A 20,547-nucleotide genomic window follows, 5' to 3' on the forward strand; every position below is an offset into this window, starting at 1 on the left:
TTTGATATGAAAACCGAATGATCTGTTGAGTTCCGAGTTTTTTTTCTTTGTTTTTTTCCTTTTGGTCTTGTTTAGTCTGGTTAACCGGGTTTAATTCCTTATCCGCAGAGCTTTCTTTCTCTCATGCATGTTTAAAGTAAAGCATGCAATTTTTGGAAGCAACTTTTGGAGGTTACTTTTATGTTATGTTGAATTGTAGTTGAAGCAAAATTACAATTCTATTTATTTATTTTAATTTTAATGGCTCGAGAAAAATGATTTAGAAAAAAAAAAAAAAGACTTTTGTTATCCAACAAATTCAGAAAAAAAATATAGACTTTCATCAATTTATTAAACCATTTATATAATTATATGAATATAATAAAGCATCCATAAAGTTGCATGCATACACATGTAAAGAAAAAGTATAATGGTAAAAAAGTAAAAAAAAAAAGTTGACCTAATTTTCTAAACCAGATAGAAGCAAATTTGTGAATAAACTTACGGACCAAACATAATCCTGCAGACTCCTAGAAGGGAAAAACCGTAGATAAATTATGCTTTAATACCATATAATCCCTAGAGACTCTTTCTTCGGTTTCTTTTTTCCAAATAGAAAGTGAAGAAAATTCCGGCGGGAACGTGAGCCGCCGGAAGGGCCAAAGGTGGGATGGAGCTTGCCGGTGGGATGGAGCGTGCCGGTGGGGTAGAACGTCTCGGCTGGATGGAGCGTGCCGGCGGGGTGGAGTGTGCCGACTAGATGGAGCGTGCCGGTGGAGTGGAGCGTTCCGGCTGGATGGAGTGTTCCGGCTGAATGCAGAGCCGGACTTGAGCATAGTTTTTTGAAACATTTGAATGGGGCCCCCAACTTCAAAGGGCCCTACTTTTTTTTTGGGTTCATTATATGTGTATAAATTCAGCAAAAAAATATAGAGATATAACATTAAAATAAAGTTTGATGAATACATTTTTTAACAAAAAATTAAAACAATTATTTTTAAAAAGATTTAAGTTGTTATTATTTTTTTAAAATAAAATTTTGGTGTAAAGAGATTTAAAAAAAAAAAAAATTGGATATTATGAAAATTATATAAAAAAATTCAAAATTCTTATTGGACCCCCAATTTCATTGGTCCGTCTCTCGATGGAGAGTGCCGGCGGGGTGGAGCGTGCCGGCTGGATGGAGCGTACCCGCTAGATGGGACGTACCCGCTGGATGGGGTGTGCCGGCTGGATGGGGCTTACCGATGAGGCTGAACTTGTCGCCTGGGGGGTAGAGCACGCCGGAAGAAGGAAAACCCATTGCAGTGATGGAGGAGTGAAACCTTTTAAATTTGTACGTAGTGTTAAAGGCAATTAAATAGATCTTAGAACGTGAGAGATGTAAAAAGTAGAGAAAGTGTTTTTATTATATATGCTACTGGAAGTAAAAATACTTCTAATTCAAATAGGAGAAGGAAGATTATCCTAATCTTTCTTTTATTTCCCTTAGTTTTCTATATATTAGGTTAGAGGCATGATTATACACGTGAGCGGATGTTGGAAAATTTCGGTAATTGATTAATATCGAATTATATTACTAGGATGTTAAAATGGTAAACCCACTCCATTTAAACCCATCCCATTTAAACCCACCCCATTAAAGTATAAACCCATTTAAATCTATATATTTAAATATATATTTGAAACCCATATAACCATACCCATTTAAACATACATTACCCCATTTAACATATTAAACCCATTTAAGTATATAATTTTAGTGATAATTTGCAATTTGGTGGCTTTGTAATTTCGGCGGTAAAACATTTTTATAACAAAAGACAATTTGTATTTTTTGCGGAAAAACAAGATTTTGAGAAAAAAAAATATTTTGATATAAAAGACAATTTAATTTTGTTTGGCGGGAAAACAATTTTTTTACGGTTTTGGCAGGAAACATATATTTTTTGGTTTTGGCGGAAAAACACATTTTTACGGTTTTGACAGGAAAACACGTTTTTATGGTTTTGACGGGAAAACATGTTTTTACTGTTTTGGCGGGAAAATGTGATTTTACAATATCAAAATGAGTTTCACCCTACTACTAGATAATGCAAATAGAAAATTGAAGTTTCACCCTTTTTATTTTGGTCATATTTTCACGTTTTAACTAGAATATTTTTTTCTTTTCTTTTCTAAAACCCACTCAGACTCGAAATAGCTAGGATCTGTATATATATGCATGAGGACAGCTATATAGTTGTTGTTTGAGCCGATCGGGTCGTCCTCGTAAGAATAAAAGCAATGGCCAGTTCTATCACACCGTTGAGTCTCGATGTTCTAATTGGTGGTGAGTTCAAATAAACAATCTATTAATGGTTTTTAGTTACCTTTTCATCTCACTTTTGGATTTCATTAATATTATACAAATATTCTAACCGTGTAATATGTTTGGTGCATGATGATGGAAACAGGATCATATATTACGACTTTTACATGAATTTCTTCATCATTGCCTTTGGTCTTGCATCGATTTTGTACATGAGACACAACAATATCCACTTCTCCCCTAGTGACGAGCCTTACATATATCTCTGGCCTATCTACATCGTCTTGTGCATTATAGATGTGTTTAAGAAATAATGTAAATGTAATTTTCTCTTGATATATAAATGTAATTAAGAAATAAAATATAGATATAAAATCGATTGTAATTCCTCCTTAATCCTTATATAGCTTAATACAAATCCTTTTCACCTCTAATCTTAATTCGACTACGTACTCTAATTAATTAAATTACACTGAGAATTGTACTATATATATTATGCTCTATGAGACAGTTTTCTTTGCACGAAGAAGGTAAACCTTTATGTCTCTTTCATCCATATGACACAAAAGACATTTCTATATATATTATGTTTTTGTCTATTGTGGCTTATAAGTTTTCCTTTATTAAAGTTCGTCGTGTACTACGTACTATTTGCCTATCCCAATATTTCTAAATTAATTTTCAACCAAAAAAAAAAAAATTTCTAAATTAATTAACTAGCCACACAAAACTATATTTAAAAGAAAAAACAAACTATACCGTTGTGTACTACGTACTATATGTATTTGTTTCTTTTCATAAATTATATCTTAAGTTTTAAATCTTGAACATACAAAGAGACAAGATAAATAAAGAAGGTGCGTAATGGCAAGATCGTCATTTGCTTATCACCTTTTTAAAATTTCTGTAGCCCTAATTGCCAACCTCCGCTCGTTCAAGCCACCCCCGTCCACGTATCTTCGTTCTTTTAATTTCTCAATCTAATATATTTTTTTCCTCCAATGTAATTAACGTAAAACTCTTTTTTCTCTATATTTTGTTTTAAAACGTATATGAAATATGGAATTCAAGTTGGACATCAATTAGCAGGGGTTTAAGAAAACTGACTTGCGGGGGTATATTGAGGAAAAAATCTACCGACTTTTCCCCACATACGAGCTATTCGTGTATTAGTTTAGTACATTATCTCGATAATTCCTTGATTATTTTATCGAAAATTGGTTCTTCATGCGACCAAAAATTAGGAAACTATTCGAAGTGACAACTCCGAAAGAAGAGATTTTAGTTACAGTCGAAACAATCTTATGACACATCTTGACCACTTAAACGGTCTTCTTTCCTTTCTCGCATAAGTTATTCAAATATCGTTTCATATATATAATATATATTGTTATTAAACTAATATAAAATAACATTTTTGCATATGAATGGGGATTCGTTTGGTATGGATCACAATAACAAATTATGTTTCGGTAGTCCGGGATTTCGTGTTCCCCAATGTGGGCTTAGTATCCCAAAGTCCCAAGTAAGGGAGATATGAAGTGTGCACGTAGAATTAGAAACCTCTTAACTAAAAAGAAGTTGACATATAAAGGGTAAATAACTAACGGATATTAAACAACACTCACTATGCGCTGCAGCTAGCTATACTGCTAAAAAGGTAAAGACTAGAGATTAGCTAGAGTCAAAGCAAACACTCAACAATATTTTATTTTCCCTTTCTAATGTACGTAAATTAAATATTGTATTAATTTAATTTTAACATAACTACGTATCCTTTACACCTTTTTTAGGTTAAGAAATCATTATTATTTTTGGCTTATGAATCTCGACTATTTAATTTGTTCGATCGGCATTAGAGAATAAAATATGACAATTTGATATTTAGTCCACAAATTTTGGTTCATGTGTAAATAATTCAGGGACAAACAAAGTACTAGCTAGATGTTGCAAGCTTAATTATAATTATTTTTTTGAATATAATGGTGCAAGCTTAATTATTGAAAGTAGGGAAACTCCGTTACAAGGAAAAAGCAGACCACCTTAACTACGGCAAAATAAGTCCAAACAAAAACAAAATGAAATCTTGGAAAAGTCGATGATACTTGAAGGAGCTACTCTTTCCCATGTGTAGCCGCTCCGGTAGCTAGCAAGATCTCCATAACCTCCTTCAAGTATCATCGACTTTTAGCCAAGCTTTCATTTTGTTTTCCCATGTGTAGCCAAGCTCCGGTAGCTAGCAAGAAATCCATCACCTCCTTCGTGTTTGCTCCTGTCAACGCCTATGCTATCTTGGGAGCTACAAAAGTTGAAAAAAAAATTATATTAGAAAATGACTATATAACTCGATCGTAAAAAAAAATAAGAAAGAAAAAGTCTACTCCGACCTACAAAAGAAAATAAGTGATGATATAATTACCTGCGCGTGTAATGCTGATGAGACGTTTGTCATGTTCCTCGGCAGCGATATCGATAATGAGCGTTTTGAAGTTGCCGAAACCGAAATCAGCTGAGATACTCTGAAATAATTAAAATAACAATTAAGCAGTGAAAATTAAAAATAAGGATACGATATATACAATCATTCCTCCTAATTAAAATGAAAAAAGAAGAAGCTAAAAACCTGGTCGAGCTTCTCGTTAACGGTAACAGCCAAGTCATCTTTCTTCTCAAACAGTTCCACAAAAGTGTGACTGGAGACCGCGGTTTTGATAGCTAGAAATTAAGAATAATTTAATTAGGTTTAGAGACATTCAAAGTAGTAACAGATGTGATGATAATAAAATCACGACGCACTAACCATCAAACGAATGGGCCTCAATTAAGCTCTTTCTGTCATTGTGGACATATAATGCCTTCTTTGCGTTGTTCTTATCCGTGACATCCAAAACTGCAAAGTGAATTGACGCCACAACACTGACAAATACATCATCCTGCATATTAAAAACAAAAAAAAATGATAATTTTGAAAAACGTACAAAAAAAAACAAAGAACAAACTCTTAAACAAGACGACGACACACATAACTTTGTCTTGGTAATAGCACACCAGCATATTGTTGTTGGACCATCATTGAGATTTGGCCAGCTAATTGGTTATTAGCTGGCCAAATCTCAATGATGGTATTTGTGCAAGAGCTTATAATAACTCCAAAAGTTCTTGTGCAAGAGCTTATAATAAGTCCAAGAGCTTACAATGATGGTCTCAATGATGGACATTATAATAACTCCAAAAGTTTCAACAATTTCCGTTCTTATTCTTAGGGTTTTCTCTCGATGGTTACTTAGAGGCTCTTCTTCTTTATAACTATTACAAGGGGATCTTATATAGAACCCTTGGAATAATCCAGAACAAGCCAACCTTATCTAGAAACGACAGCTGTAATGTTGACTGGAGAGTTTGAATTTGTTTTTCATGGTGGAGCGTGTCTTATTTCTCAGTTTTAACGTCATTTGCCGGTACCGAAGGTTTTTGTCGTTTTCTTTTCTGCTCAAGACTAAAGTTTGAAAAAAAAAAAAAAAAAACTAAAGTTTGAAAATTTCAGTTATTGGGCCTTTGTTATTTTATCATGGACTTCTTTAGTGTGGCCCATCTTTACTATCACTCATTTTGTAGATGGCGAGGGCATCAAAACGATACCGTATCCTCCTCCGCTCAAGTTTGGATGAAATTAGAATATCCGGTTCGATAGATCTATACTCGGTTTGGGTGGGATTCTGAGAATATTCAGTACCGTTTGCATATAAAATTAAAAGGTATAGGTTTATTATTCTATTTACTGGTTCTACTACACATAATTCATCAAGAAATAGCTGAGAGATTTCGGATATCGAGACGGATTATACCCTAGTGCATCCAGCCATTAATCTACTTATTTATAAGAATTTTCAGTTTGCCTTTCAAATCTTTAAATAGTATAGTTAAAAGCAAAGCATAAAAGAGGGAACGTAGTCTGGCTCCTTTAGCTCGTACGTGTGGTCAGCGAAGGACGTGTACGAGTCTGGAGCTAGGCACAGAGAGACAGAGAGAGACAGAGATAGACGACATAGACCGCAAGGCACGTACGTATATACTTTAAAGAAGAAACGTTTGTGGCGGGAAACAGAAAAATTAATGCAGTGGAGAAGTTTGTGAGTGTGATGTAGAAAAAAAAAACCAAAAAATTAGCTAAATTGTTTTTAGGTTTTTTTTCAAATATTATTTTAAATAAATTGTTTTGGTTTTTAAATAAATGTTTTTGATTTCACAAAATGTTTTTAACTAATCTATTTATTTTTTTTATTTTACATATAATGTTACTTGTGAATATGTGGTGTTTTTATTTAAAATAAATTAATAATTGAAAATGAGCCTTGGACCTAGGCCAAAGTTATAAAAGAAAAAGAAAATTGGAGGTTGCTTTTGCTTCACAAACAAACAAACTTTGGCTAAGCTATACAAATAGTGAATATAAGTAGAAATGTTAAGACATGGAAGTTATAGTATCAGTGTGAAGGATCTTTGTCTGCTAAGAAGATCTGAGAGACAAAGTCTTGGAAACGAGAAGAGTAGATCTTGGGATGCACAGCTGAGATTGTCTTAGAGCTGTGTTGAATAGACTTGTAACAATGTTCAATGCGTTTTCTCACACCATAGTCTTGGAAAATGTCTATAATCCCGAGATACAATATCACATCGTACCATTCCTCTCCTCCTTCCTTACTGTTCTTCCGCACAACACTCCCTGATTCTCCTCTCTCAACCCTTCTTGCTCGCCCCGGTATCTTCATCCCGAAGTTAGTGCTTGAGCTGCAAGAAAGCCCATTTTTTTCATTAACCCTTAGTTCTGCTTTCTGGCAATTTGGATTTGAACACAAGGAAAAGGAATTCTCAAGATTGGTTACCTATTATGGAAAATGTTGGTCAAACTTGTTTTGGAGACAATGCTTCCTTTTGGAGATTCAGAAGTGTTGGTTGGAGCTGGACTCGGGATTATACTTGCTACTGACTGTATAGTTACTGAGTTCTCACTATCAATTGAATCTGTATGGATGAAAATAAGAATTTCTAATATTATTAGCACATAGTAATGTAGTTTTAAGATTGAAGATCATTCAAGGCACTGTTTTAAAATCACCTCTGCTCGGAGTGCATGAATACATAGTAGACGATCTATCTGGAGAGTTTGAAGCTGTCTTCATAAACTTAGAGCTATTGCTGTCAACAGAGCCTGCTAGCAAAGTGTATGTACCATTTCATATATTCTTTCTTGATGAATTACAGTAAACATGAGAAGAATGCTAGGGAGAGATTTACCTCGTGATGAGAAGCTGTCGTATACCGGGCTTAATCCATCAATTAAACCTGAAGGGACATGCTAATGAGGGATTTGATATTATAAGCTACAACTAATAAGAATGGAGAGACGGTGAGATGCTTAACTCACCTTGACACGAGCCTTTTACTTGTAAACCAAGCATTAAGCTATAATCCATTATGCCTTCATCTTCCAAAAGTTCACAATCTAGCTTTGCTTGCCTGCGCGATGGAAATTTTTTTTTGAGCATCTAAATCATTCTCTGAGACAAGAACCAATTAAGATATCAAGAACAGAGAAAACACACTTAATGAGGCGGTGTCTGGCCAAGGAATCCACGTAGAAACAAAAATCAAGGTCAATATCCTTCAAGATGGTTTTATCTCTGACTTTGATCTTCTTGTTAGTTCGACCTTGTGATGAACCCTTAAGATCATAGACCTTGTTCATAAAAACATCCGACTGAAGTATGTTTGACATGACGACAAAATATGTCTGCTCACCAGAGAAAACAAGTGTTTTGTAAGCCAAACATTATAATGATTTCCACTACATGCATGTGGGAATTAATCCGGTAGAGTCGTCGTATATATACCTTGTCACCTCCAACAGGCTTGACAGAGTGAGCTCCATAATTCTTGGACAACAAGGTGGACCTGTATTTATGAATATGACGGAAGTAACCAGGCAACATCTCTAGTATAACCTTGATTTCGGATTTGCGGAGAATCTTGATGAGGAAACGGTCATCTTTAGAGAGAAGAAACATGTTACCAACTTTGCCAGTAGAAAGCTTGCGTAAAGTCTCATCATTGCAGATAGAGGTCATGTATTCATCATGGTTAATATCCTCAAGTTCTTGTATTAGTCTGCAGATCAAACAAAGTAGAGAAGAGAGGGAAATGAATGAATACACATATATACCTCTCTAAACCTAGACCAGTTATTTAAAAGAGAAAGAGAGAAACCTGAAACCCAAGGGGCAGTAATCTTTCCATTGAAACTCAGTAATGGTTCCGGAGGGAAGATGTTTGATGTGCTTGGAAGAGTACCGAATCTTGTTTTTCTCAGTGGCTTTCACGTCCTTTGATGTTATCTCCCTTGTAAACATTTCTTCCGCTACAAGCACTCTCCTGATATCTTCTCATCTAATCAGCCCACATCCCTTTCAATGAAATTAATCCCACAAATGTTTCAATACGAAATTGACATAAAAAAAAAATCCGCAGAGAATTCGAACCCCTATATCGGAAATAACGTAACAACGTACAAGACAGAGAACCCTAAAAATTGGGTTGGTTCAAAACCCTAGAAATCGAAAATCCAGACAAATAATAGAGAAATGCCGAATAATTTGATCATACCAAGACAAAATGATCATATTGATCTAATTCATATAAACCATGAAGTTCTCCAGAAGATCTGGTAAGGAAAAAAATTTAAAGAGATTGGTATGTACCTGTTTGAGGAGCTGGGGAAAAGAGAGAGGGGGAGAACAAGAATTAAGAGTGCGTTGGATTGTCAAAGGCAATGAGAAATTTTGAGAAAAAAAAAAAGTGATTTGGTTTTCTTTTGTTCTGTTGAGACGTAAACAATAACAAAAGAAAAAGGGAACCAAATGAGGTTTTTAAAAAAAAAAATTTTGCCAAAAATGGGCGACGAAGTTCGCCGCTCGATGATCCAACTCATATTCCCCTCTGTTTCTTTCAATGAGGGCAACCAAACCAACCAACTCCCGCGTTCTGTTTCATTTTCCGTTACCATATATTAATTTATTTTGTTTATTTAATAACACTTTAAGGCCTATTAGCATATAACGGCCCAACAAAAAAGCTCTTACGGTATTTGACGAAATCCGGACCGCTGATTTGACATACCTTCAAAGTCGTCGACACGTGGTTAAGCAGAAATTGTCAACGTGCTTCCCTCACTCACGTATATTATTAGAACGTGACTGCGATGAAATCATGAAATATTATCGTTCACTTACCGGCGAGCGAAAACATCTATCATTTTGTAGTTTTCATGTTTAGAGTCCCCTGCAAGTATTTCCATAGACTATATATGATTATCTTGTCATGTTATGTTAGTATTCAATGTCCAAATTCATGGGATTCTTTTTTTGTTGTTGTTATATAGAGACAAAGGAAAAGAACGTTACTGACAACAATATTATCTCTCTCACCCAATAAAAGGCTTTACGGTTTTCAATTTTACCGATCGGAATCTGTAAAAGAAAAACATATTTATTTTTTTTCTTCTCGATATATAATATCCACATGCTTATAATCGTCATCAATTTATATATTGTTGCATGCCGTTTGTCTACAAAAACAGATACATTTTGTACTTAGAATTGCTTATAAATAATTAGAAAAGGTCAAATATAACGAGCTAGCTGTATACTTTTTATACATGGTGGTCACTATCTTATAAACCAACAACCGATCCATATAGTTCTTGCAACACACACACTTCCACGAAAACTAATCAATTTGGAAGGTAAAACGCTGAAACGGTTTGCATATGACTTAATATTTTGTTGTTTCAGCTGGTTCGTACGTAGAATCAAGATATATATATATTTTTGTCAACAATTTCTCATATAATTTCAACCTAGTGTACTAGTTAGGGGTAACATGGAGCAAAAGCAGCCAACCATCGCCGGCGATGAAGAAATAGCGGCGGAGAAACCGTTAAGACCAGCATTCCAGAAACCACCAGGGTTCGGTGATCAACAGAATCCACCACCTGGAACAACAACGCTTCCACGTCGCCTTCCCAGACCTATCCATCCGGCTTCACTCTACCCTGATGAGAAGAAACGACGCTGTAGTTTCTTCCGCTTTTTCTGCTGCTGCGTTTTTATCTTCGTCGCCGTCATTCTCCTCCTCATCCTCATCGCCGTCGCTGTTTTCTTCCTCTGGTACAGCCCGAAACTCCCCGTGGTCCGCCTCGCCTCTTTCAAAGTCAGCAACTTCAACTTTTCCAGCGCAACATCGGACGACGGTTGGTCGTTTCTGACGGCGGATACAACGGCGGTGCTCGATTTCAGAAACCCTAACGGAAAGCTGAGGTTTTACTACGGAGATGCTGACGTGGCTGTGATTCTCGGAGAGAAAGACTTCGAGACTAACCTTGGGTCAACGGAAGTCAAAGGCTTTGTTGAGAAGCCAGGGAATCGGACGGCTGTGATTGTCCCGACGAGGGTGAGGAAACGACAGGTGGATGATCCGACGGCGAAGAGGCTACGGACAGAGCTGAAAAGTAAGAAGCTGTTGGTGAGGGTGACAGCTAAGACTAAGGTTGGATTGGGTGTGGGCAGTCGCAAGATTGTTACTGTGGGAGTTAGCATCAGATGTGGAGGCGTTAGGTTACAGACGCTTGACTCGCAAATGGCCAAGTGCACCATCAAAATGCTTAAATGGTACGTTACGACTACTTAATCAAATACTTTTCCCCAACTTTAGATAAATCACTGAGGAAGCCATTTGATTGGATTGCTATTGCAGGATCATATTGCGGTCATGATGCAAGGGTGTCTTTTTGACTAGCTGTGCCTCTCAAATCAAAACCATAGAGTTATACAAGGAATTTGTATGAACTATTACGTTTAACTTGTAAAATACTGATGCAGCCATTTTTCTTATTGTAACACATTAATATACATACACTCATGCATATGAATATATGATCATTGTTAATTAATAATTTGTGTTATGTCTTTGACATCTAAAGTTCGAAATTGTTTTTTTTTTCGTAAAAGTAAAGTTCCAAATTTCTCTTCAATGTATCAATTAAGTTTCAATTAACAAATTGTTGAGCCATACTTCTACGTTGACATTGTGAAAATTATAAGACATAGATTAAGGTGATCAATGCTATAAACGTATACTTCTGATCTCTGATTACAAATAAAATCTATGCCAAAAAAAGAAAGAAACATGAGTAGTAAAATTTCAATCGGTTAATTGATCATTTACGTAACTAATTAAAATGGTGAATTCTGCTATTTTGGGACAAGGGATATTACATGATGATCATTGTAGGGAGGAGACGCAGTCTTTTAAACGAGTAGCGTTGCATACAACCGCATTTGTTTCAAACATACGATAAAATTCATTTGTCGTTCAGTAACGCGTGGAACAACAACCAAACAAAAAAAAAAAAAAAGAGAAACGAAGGGGAGAGAAATAAATATTAATTATAATGTTTGGGGCAAGAGAACGCTATTATGCGCGTTTGTTAGAAACCAAATTAAGTAAATCCACCAAATTACAATTTGCCAAAAATACCGTATGTGTTCGAACATCTCAACTAGGAAAAAATTCTTAGAAAAAAATCAATCAATTCCTGTAATACGATCTGTGTCTACAACCTCGAGAGGAGTTGTATGAGTATAATAAATTATAATTCAAATTCCAAACGCTCTGGGTAAAGTTGAAGTGGTGGGAAAATGGAGCAATTTCGAGAGATAGGAGAGGTATTAGGAAGCATTAAAGCGTTAATGGTGTTCAAAGACAACATTCAAATCAACCAACGTCAATGCGGTCTACTACTCGACCTCTTCACCGCAGCCTACGATTCAATTTCCGAATCCATGCGATCTAATCTACGCTTCAAAGAGAAGAACACTAAATGGAAGATTCTAGAACAGCCCTTAAGGGAGCTTCTATTGGTGTTAACAGAAGGGGAGGCTTATGTTAGAATGTCTTTAGAGCCTAAAATTGGGTTTTGGGCTAAGGCTATTGTGCTGCATTGCAATAGAGATTGCACAGAGCTTCACATACATAACTTGCTCTCTTGTCTACCGATCATCATCGAGGCTATTGAGACAGCGGGTGAGGTTTCAGGGTGGGATGAAGAAGAAATGAGCAAGAAGAAGTTGGTGCATTCTAACAAGTATATGAAGCAATGGAATGACTCTCAGATGTTTACCTGGAAGTTCGGGAGAGAGTATTTGGTTACCGAGGAATCCTGCAACCGGTTCGAGAGTGCTTGGACAGAGGACCGCTGGATTTTAATCAAGGAGCTTCAGGAGAAAAAGCAGCCCGGTTCAAGCAAACACGACCGGAAGATGGCTGATTTCCTTTTCAAGAAACTGGGAGATGGAAACGAGTGTCCCAAGCTGTTTCCGTCTTCTCTTCTGGTCAGCGCGAAAGATTACCAAGTGAAGAAAAGATTAGGGAGTGGATGTCAGTACAAGGAGATTACCTGGTTAGGCGAGAGCTTTGCGCTTAGGCATTTCTTTGGGGATATCGATGCTTTGCTCCCTCAAGTCACTCAACTGCTATCTCTTTCACACCCAAACATTGTATATTACCTCTGCGGATTCACAGATGAGGAGAAGAAGGAGTGTTTCTTGGTCACAGAACTGATGAGTAAAACACTAGGTACACACATCAAAGAGATATGTGGTCCGAGGAAAAAGAACACTCTCTCCCTCCCTGTAGCGGTTGATCTCATGCTTCAGATAGCTTTGGGTATGGAATATCTCCACTCGAAGAAAATATATCACGGAGAGTTGAATCCATCAAACATTCTTGTCAAACCAAGAAGAAGTAACCAATACGGAGATGGGTATCATCATCTGCACGGGAAGATTTTTGGGTTCGGGTTGAATTCTGTCAAAGGGTTCTCTAGTAAAAGTGCTTCTTTGACAGGTCAAAATGAGAATTTTCCATTCATATGGTATTCCCCGGAAGTTCTAGAGGAGCAAGAACAGAGCGGAGCTGCAGGAAGCCTCAAGTATACTGATAAATCTGATGTGTATAGCTTCGGGATGGTTTGCTTTGAGCTTCTGACAGGTAAAGTGCCATTTGAAGATAGCCACCTGCAAGGAGATAAGATGAGTAGAAACATTAGGGCAGGGGAGAGACCGCTTTTTCCATTTCATTCACCTAGATTGATTACAAACCTGACAAAACGATGCTGGCATGCTGATCCAAATCAGCGTCCAACATTTTCATCTATAAGCAGAATTCTCCGGTACATCAAACGGTTCCTAGCCTTGAACCAGGAATGTCATAGTAGTAGCCAACAAGACCCGCCCATTAATGCTTCTCCTGTGGATTACTGCGAGATCGAGACAAAACTATCGCATAAGCTTTCATGGGAAACAACAGAGATAACTCAAGTTTCACAAGTTCCTTTTCAAATGTTTGCATATAGAGTTGTGGAACGAGCAAGAACTAGTAAGAAAAACAACATGGAGACATCTGAATCGGGCAGTGAATGGGCTTCGTGTAGCGAGGACGAGGGTGGAACTGGATCAGATGAGCAGGAGAAGGAAAGAAGATTGTCAATTTCAAATGATGTAGGTATGATGAGCAAGAAGAAGCATGTTTCAAAACTGGTGAAAGAGCGTCTGGCCTGAAACCAATAAAAAACCCAGGTGAGATTATCACAGAGGCTCTCCCATACATGTGAACCTTGTTACTATATCTACAAAAGGAATAAAAATTCAACTCGCCGTTTTGGATTTTGTGTTCAGGAACTCCGAGAGGGAAATCACGGCATCCCCCACTAAGCCCATGTGGGCAAAGCATGAGAACAAACTCAGAGAGTCAACTGATACTGATAAGCCCAAAGATACGAAGATCAAACTCTGGTCATGCCTCAGACTCTGAGCTTTCATAGTCTGCAGGACAAAACACACAAAAGTTCAACATACATACATGCTGTATAAATCAAAAGAACAATGTACTAAGTGCTCCAAAACGATAAATAATCTATGGGAAATTCCTACAGATAGGCAGGCCTTATATAGTTACTTCAGGCTGGTGAGACCCTTCCTTGTAGAGATTCAGTTGCTACAATATATCATCTTAAGGTAAACAATCATAAGAAGCAAATTATACTAGGCCTGATCAGTGTTTTCTATCATGTGCCAATTCACAAAAAGAGAATTAAAGGATGCATGTTACATAATAAAAGCGAACAGCATCACTTCACATTATTCAACTAAGGGTTTGGAATTTTGATTCCAGAACATCATAAAGAAGGGAACAATGACAGTGGAATTCCGAATTCGTCATCTACTCAAGGCGTATTATAGAATCACACACACTCTCTCTCTCTCTCTCGATCTATCAAAACCTTCGTTTTCTCCAATTAAAGAAAATTAAAAAAAAAAAAAAAATCGAGGGAAGATTCATTCATACTCTCCACCAGCGACTAGGGAGACTTGCAGATGCTGAGGATGGGGTCGTTCGGTGGTTCGGAATCGGAGCCTCGCCAATTTCGATACCTCCGCCGGATAAACGATCGTCCAAAGTCCAAACCGCCGCGGATACCGACCGTCACATCCTCCGACGCTTTGTGTCAATGATTTGTGAGATTACCAGAAAGTCCCTCGTTTTTAATGGGTTCTTATATTTTTCTATTTATATTTACTTTTTTTTTTTCTATAAAATGACATAATTTTCTGATAATTAACTAACCATATACATAATTAAATTACACACACGAAAAAAAATTAGGTCGTCTTCTTTGATGTAAAACAACGTTTTCTTCTTTTTAGGTTAACGGTTCGAAATCAACATGGAGTATGTATCTTCGTTTTAAGTACGTTTTATAATTTTATTAATAATATACCCTACAAAATTCACCGATGCTTGAAAGCAAGTGGAGTTTGTATACAGACAAATAATTTACAGCTCGTTTCCTGTAACATCTGTCATTGTCACCCTAGTATTATATATTAAAAAAAAAATCCAACAACTAAAATACATTTCTAAACTTTTGTGATGATGTATGTAACACAGAGAATTTGAATATTGTTTGACAAATAAATCGACTATTTAATTAAGAGTTGATTTATGAAACTCATCAACAAACAAAAAAAAGTAGTGAGCTTTTAGGATTAGAATACAATTCAAGTTATGAGCACGTCTTGGGACCATGGCACACACCATCTACTTAATTTGACAAAGTAAATCCTCCATCGTCAATGTGTTCAAGAGTATACTCTTGTGTATTGCTAAAAAAACACAAGAGTACACAAAATCAAGAACTAATATTGTATTTAGATATGTTTAGGAAGATTTTATTTATTTAGATATGTTTAAGAATATTTTATTTATTTATTTACTTAACAGACGTCGACGACCATTACGGTTTTATGGCCGTAATTTAATAAAATTTTATTTAACGTTAATTTAATACATTAGATATTTTTGTTCCAACCGAAAACTATTAGGTATTAAACGTCCAAATTAAAATAATTTGAGAATTTTTAAGGCTTTCATATTCATCAAAATAAACTTTCCTGACAAACTCTTGGCTAGTGTTTCTGTGGAGAGATGCAATGACTCTCTTCAGTAGGGATATGCATCAGTTGCTTACCAACCAAAAGATCGAAAGACTTCACCACTTCAAAGAGCTTGCAAGCAGTCACATAAAAAATGACGGTTTTGGAAGCAGTTCAAGACTGGACTAGGTGTCAACAAAGAGCGGATTACTTGATGCTGGGAGAGACTTTGGGTTTTGGGATAACTTGACAATTTGATGTTATTAATAATGTGGTGTAAATAAGAATCACAATAATGTTGTGTTTTTCAAGCGTAAGATCTTTCATTTTCTATTTTTTTTCTCATGTATTTTAGTTTTTTTGATAAGAATTCTATTTTTTTGAATTGCACAAATTTGTAGTTGTTATTTGCTAGTAGTGTACATGAGATATGGTTGTCAATATGAAAATCTTAATTTCATATGATTTTTATGATGTATCAAATAATGAACAATGCACAGAGCATGTGCTTGCGGTCCGATTGTAGTTATCTATTTCTCAGTCCTGTTTTTGTCAAAAATCTTTTATAGGGTTGGGTGGAGGAGTGTGAGATGGTGGGTTCGATTCTCAGATTTTCGAAATGACTAAAACATTTTGTTTTTTTTTTGTTTTTTTGGCTGGCCTTCTATCTCTTGGTCAACTTGACCTGGTAAAAGACCTCTATCCCTTAAATTAATAATCCTTGTAGTTGGTTGGTTTCTAGATTATCTTATATGTCTGAAATTATAATAAAATTCTGAATACCGAATCTTAAAAATTGCTAAAAGTCCGTCTTCTTCTTCTTCTTCTTCTTCTTCTTCTATCCTTAAAGCTCTCTCCCTCCGAACGTATATATATATTCAAACTCCATCGCCGATCTTCTTCTTTTTCTATTTCCCAGAGTACCAGTAGTAGTAGAGAGTAGATTAAGATTCCCCGGAAAACGAAGCAAAGTGCAAGAGAAAGCAACAGTTTTTTTTATTCCTCCTTTAAGCTTTCCACTAGTTCAAACTCTTTTTGATTATTTATTTAAAGGGAAGGAACACTCTTGAAATTTTCAAAAGGACTCTTTCTAAATTTTTACTACTATTAAATTAAAAAAGAAAGAAAGGCTTTGTTGTGAATTCATTCTCACCGGAGAACCAATTTACCCCAAAAAAAAAAAAAAAAACTCCCCTTTCAACCTAATCCTGTCTCCGGAAACGCTCTTCTTCTTCCAAGGTATACGTTTGATTTTTCCTCTTTTGGTTGTCTAATCTTTCCCGTTGAATTACTGATTCCATTAGATAAACCCTAGAGAAGCTTAGTCTTCGTCGGAGAAGAAAGACAAACTCCGATGAGGACAAGCGGTGACAATTTCGGAGCAGATGCTGTTTCAACAAGACCTGACGAAGACAGAGAGTTTAAAGAGGAGGAGCTCAATGATTCTTCTTCGAGCCCGATGAGAAATCGCCGAGACGATTCGAATTCACGACCTGGGAGGTCTCAGAGACTCGTCAAGGAAGAGACTGATTCTGATTCTTCTTCTTCTAAGACCCCCACAAACAAACCAATTCACTACACAGATCAACAACAAGCCGAGCTTCTCAGAAAGCTTGATTCTATTAAAGATCATCTTCTCCGTGGTGGAGCTAATACTAATTCTAATGTCAATGCTAATGTTGTGGTTGATCAGCCACCACCACCAATGGGTTTCCATCCTTCTTACTACCATCCATATCCATCTTATGGAATAATGTATCCTCCTACCACGAGTCATGTTCCACCGTCGCCTTATATAGACCCTTATGCATTCCCAATCCATAGGAAACCTCAAAACTTTTATCCTCATCACCCGAATCAGATGCTGCCTCGTCCTCCATATCCTCCTCCTCAAGGTCAGTATGTAGATATTGGTCCTGATCTTTTTGACCCTCAGTTACAGGATCCTAGATTCTTTCCTGCTACACCTAGTAGGTACGGTGACGGTGATGTCCCATATAGCCCTGTTGTGCACCACCACAATGACAATATGGCTGCTTTTAGTCCACATGCTGGTGTTCATCACACGAGGTGGCCTAGTGAAATTGATTCTGATTTTGGTGCTGCTGCTGCCTTTGCTCGTGGTTATGTCCAGAAAGCTGTCTCAGATACTGATTCTCGTCGTTGCCATCCTTTAGCTGGCGGTGCGCCTTTTATTGCTTGTCACAATTGCTTTGAGCTTCTCTATTTGCCTAAGAAGAAGCTTCTTGGTCAGGATAGGCAACAAAAGCTGCTATGTGGTGCTTGTTCTGAGGTTATCAGTTTCAAAGTTGTTGATAACAAGCTTGTTTTCTCCTCTTCTCCCCTTGATGATAGAAGTGCACCAACCGCAGCGGTAGATAATTATCCAGTTAAGGATGAGGAACCAAGAATACACCAGGAAATGAAAGTTGTCCATGCTGTATCGCGTAGTGAACACTCAGACGATGAAGAAAGAGCAAGCATTTCTAGTGAACCCCAGAGAGAGGTTGTCAAGTCTGTTCGCCGCAGAGCACAAGGCGCTAAAGTTCCTCCTCCACCTCCTCCTGAAAATTCTAATCTTCTTGAGCTCTTTGAGTATTCTAATGTAAACCGAGCTGCAATCACTTACGGAATGGCCCAGTTAGGGTACAATAAGCAAGAATCCTACGCGAAACAAGACTCACTGAAACCAGAATCAGTAGCTACCGAGACAGATGTTTCTTATAATGAGTACTATAATAACACGGGGGTGTCTGAAGATTCAAGTATCACAAAAACCAGCAAAGAAGAGAGCAGACCAAGAAACAGAAAACAGAGTAGTGAGTACGGTTTCTCAGATAAAATCATCTCTAACGACCAAGACAACGAGCAGTTAGAGGTTTGGGTGAATGGTCATCTGATACCGGAAGATCTCGTTATCAGTGCTGAGAAACAAGCTGGACCAGTTCAAGCTGGCAAGTACTGGTATGTTTTGGTCACAATTTGATTTACTTAGGACAAAGGTTTGATCAGTTGCTGAAAAGATCATCTTTATGTTATGAATCTGATTAGGTATGATTATCGTGCTGGGTTCTGGGGAGTGATGGGAAACCCGTGTCTCGGTATAATTCCAGTAAGAACATTCTTCACTAATCTTCCATTGATTTTACTTTCAGTTTCCGGTTTCTCTGTTTCTTGTGACTTTTTGTTGTATTGGTGTTTGATGAAGATTTATTTTGTCGATGCAGCCATTCATCGAAGAGTTTAGTCGTCCAATGCCAGATAACTGCGGTGCAGGAAACACGAGCGTGTTTGTAAACGGAAGAGAACTTCACGAAAGAGATCTTGAGTTACTTTCAGGGAGAGGTCTTCCTCGAAGCAAGAACCGTGCTTACATTGTTGATATATCAGGAAGAGTTCTTGATGGAGACTCTGGTGAAGAACTTAAGAGTCTTGGCAGATTAGCTCCAACGTAAGGCACAACAAGTTTTTGTTTTAAAGTCTTAGATCAAAACTTTTAGTTGATTATGGGATATATTATTAACTCATTTATTGAAAACTGAAACAGGATTGACAAGGTTAAGCATGGATTTGGCATGAGAGTTCCAAGATCATTAGTGTCATGAAGCTTCTTCATCAGCTTGATTCAGACTCTATGGTGCCAATCTTCGATTACAGTGTAAATTTTGTGCTTGTGATATATATATATATATAACACATCATTGCTTATATATATGCTAACCCATAACTTGTGTTCAGTTCTGTTTCTATATCGTTCCATCTTTGTTTTTGTTTTGGTGTTGAAGTTAAAGATAACCATGTGGAATTCTTTCACTTCTTTTTTTTGTGATCTGGTTGATGTAAATTGATCATTTTTTATTGTGGATAATCTTTTGGAAAATATGACGGAAGATATAGATCTGTTCCAGGCTGTACCTGACCGTTTTCAAGAAAAAACAGAGAGACAGAGAATTACAAAATCAACTTCAAGTAAGACGGGTCCACGTAGCCGAGATTCAAGCCCATTGAATAATTTACTGAGTATGGGCCTCGTTGTCGTGGTAGTGGTGTACAATGCGTAGTTTAATTATTTCTTAAATTTATTATAAAAAAATTCTAGATAATGTTGATACGAAGTTTAAAAACAAAAAAGTCTCATGAAAGTTAACGAGTACAACCCGTATATTGATTATTTAAAGACAAATTTGTAAGCATAAACTAGATAATAACTTATATACTAGCACACACACACAAGGAGTTTTTAGGTGCAAGGCTGTGCGAGATCTCTCTATCTTTATTCTTTAGAGTTTAGACTTTAGTTGGAAAAAAAAGGAGAGAGGTCTCTATCTATCATTTGCTCATAAATCAATGAATACTGTAGGAGTAGGACCATTCCGAAGTGACATCTATTCTTATCAGATTTTCGTTTCACAGTTTTGTACTTTCCTTCAAATCTGTGTTATTTTATATACTTTCTAAAAAAAAAAAAAAATCGATTAGACAGTACAAAATACAAAACTGAATCACATAATAATGTTCATTACAAGTAAAGATTACTTTACTCAATATTTTAACGTCTTAGAAAAGTAGTTATGCCATGGTTCTATGCATTTTTTTCTAGTTACTGTAAATAATTGATGCTCCTACTATGGATGGCTTAATCATTGCTTAAAGAGACAAAACATACGATTCGCTTTACAATTTGTAACTTAAAAAACAATTAAGGAGGCC

The 20,547-nt window shown here is 36.5% G+C and overlaps 4 protein-coding genes and 1 pseudogene across 7 annotated transcripts; 3 read left to right on the top strand and 2 right to left on the bottom strand.

Moving 5' to 3' along the window:
• Positions 1-4,287: 4,287 nt before the first annotated feature.
• LOC104738650 (hypersensitive-induced reaction 1 protein-like) lies at positions 4,288-5,569 on the bottom strand. The gene is made up of 5 exons (XM_019235954.2): positions 5,485-5,569; positions 5,091-5,223; positions 4,914-5,005; positions 4,710-4,809; positions 4,288-4,589 (listed from the first exon to the last, which is right to left on the bottom strand). The coding sequence occupies exons 1-5, from the start codon at positions 5,506-5,508 to the stop codon at positions 4,573-4,575; spliced, it is 366 nt and encodes a 121-aa protein (XP_019091499.2). The 5' UTR covers positions 5,509-5,569; the 3' UTR covers positions 4,288-4,572.
• A 1,020-nt stretch (positions 5,570-6,589) lies between these two features.
• Positions 6,590-9,349, bottom strand: LOC104738651 (phosphatidylinositol 4-phosphate 5-kinase 10). The gene is made up of 9 exons (XM_010458822.3): positions 9,046-9,349; positions 8,555-8,751; positions 8,182-8,455; positions 7,894-8,081; positions 7,716-7,807; positions 7,586-7,633; positions 7,407-7,499; positions 7,174-7,312; positions 6,590-7,078 (listed from the first exon to the last, which is right to left on the bottom strand). The coding sequence occupies exons 2-9, from the start codon at positions 8,695-8,697 to the stop codon at positions 6,775-6,777; spliced, it is 1,281 nt and encodes a 426-aa protein (XP_010457124.1). The 5' UTR covers positions 8,698-8,751; positions 9,046-9,349; the 3' UTR covers positions 6,590-6,774.
• Positions 9,350-9,988: 639 nt separating this feature from the next.
• LOC104738652 (uncharacterized) lies at positions 9,989-11,304 on the top strand. 2 transcript variants are annotated; one of them, XM_087485130.1, is made up of 3 exons: positions 9,989-10,088; positions 10,215-11,013; positions 11,099-11,304. In XM_087485130.1, the coding sequence occupies exons 2-3, from the start codon at positions 10,226-10,228 to the stop codon at positions 11,115-11,117; spliced, it is 807 nt and encodes a 268-aa protein (XP_087341256.1). In that variant the 5' UTR covers positions 9,989-10,088; positions 10,215-10,225; the 3' UTR covers positions 11,118-11,304. The 2 variants fall into 2 exon arrangements, with proteins under 2 accessions (XP_087341256.1, XP_087341255.1); XM_087485129.1 differs by having other exon boundaries at positions 10,022-10,088; positions 10,207-11,013.
• Positions 11,305-11,776: 472 nt separating this feature from the next.
• Positions 11,777-14,226, top strand: LOC104743101 (uncharacterized; annotated as a pseudogene). The gene is made up of 2 exons (XR_015580366.1): positions 11,777-13,980; positions 14,080-14,226. The product of XR_015580366.1 is annotated as an uncharacterized LOC104743101 (transcript).
• Positions 14,227-16,429: 2,203 nt separating this feature from the next.
• On the top strand, positions 16,430-19,717 carry LOC104738653 (uncharacterized). Of its 2 annotated transcripts, XM_010458828.2 has the most exons (5): positions 16,430-17,076; positions 17,153-18,801; positions 18,889-18,949; positions 19,065-19,288; positions 19,385-19,717. In XM_010458828.2, exons 2-5 carry the CDS (start codon positions 17,192-17,194, stop codon positions 19,440-19,442), a joined length of 1,953 nt encoding a protein of 650 aa, XP_010457130.1. In that variant the 5' UTR covers positions 16,430-17,076; positions 17,153-17,191; the 3' UTR covers positions 19,443-19,717. The 2 variants fall into 2 exon arrangements, with proteins under 2 accessions (XP_010457130.1, XP_010457128.1); XM_010458826.2 differs by having other exon boundaries at positions 16,561-18,801.
• The last annotated feature ends 830 nt before the right edge of the window (positions 19,718-20,547 follow it).

This window comes from Camelina sativa, chromosome 14 (genome assembly GCF_030686135.1).
Source record: "Camelina sativa cultivar CO46 ecotype springtype chromosome 14, ASM3068613v1".
In the NCBI taxonomy this organism is placed as follows: domain Eukaryota; kingdom Viridiplantae; phylum Streptophyta; class Magnoliopsida; order Brassicales; family Brassicaceae; genus Camelina; species Camelina sativa.

Coding starts and splice junctions, on each gene's coding strand:
- LOC104738650 (XM_019235954.2), bottom strand. CDS start 5,508: ATGTCCATCATTGAGACCATCATT. Junction 5,006..5,090: donor TGAGGCCCATTCGTTTGATG/GTTAGTGCGTCG, acceptor CTTAATTTCTAG/CTATCAAAACCGCGGTCTCC. Junction 4,810..4,913: donor TTAACGAGAAGCTCGACCAG/GTTTTTAGCTTC, acceptor TAATTATTTCAG/AGTATCTCAGCTGATTTCGG.
- LOC104738651 (XM_010458822.3), bottom strand. CDS start 8,697: ATGTTTACAAGGGAGATAACATCAAAGGACGTGAAAGCCACTGAGAAA. Junction 7,808..7,893: donor GCCAGACACCGCCTCATTAA/GTGTGTTTTCTC, acceptor TCCATCGCGCAG/GCAAGCAAAGCTAGATTGTG. Junction 7,313..7,406: donor TTCATGCACTCCGAGCAGAG/GTGATTTTAAAA, acceptor TCATCCATACAG/ATTCAATTGATAGTGAGAAC.
- LOC104738652 (XM_087485130.1), top strand. CDS start 10,226: ATGGAGCAAAAGCAGCCAACCATCGCCGGCGATGAAGAAATAGCGGCG.
- LOC104738653 (XM_010458828.2), top strand. CDS start 17,192: ATGAGGACAAGCGGTGACAATTTCGGAGCAGATGCTGTTTCAACAAGA. Junction 18,950..19,064: donor CGTGTCTCGGTATAATTCCA/GTAAGAACATTC, acceptor TTGTCGATGCAG/CCATTCATCGAAGAGTTTAG. Junction 19,289..19,384: donor CTTGGCAGATTAGCTCCAAC/GTAAGGCACAAC, acceptor AAACTGAAACAG/GATTGACAAGGTTAAGCATG.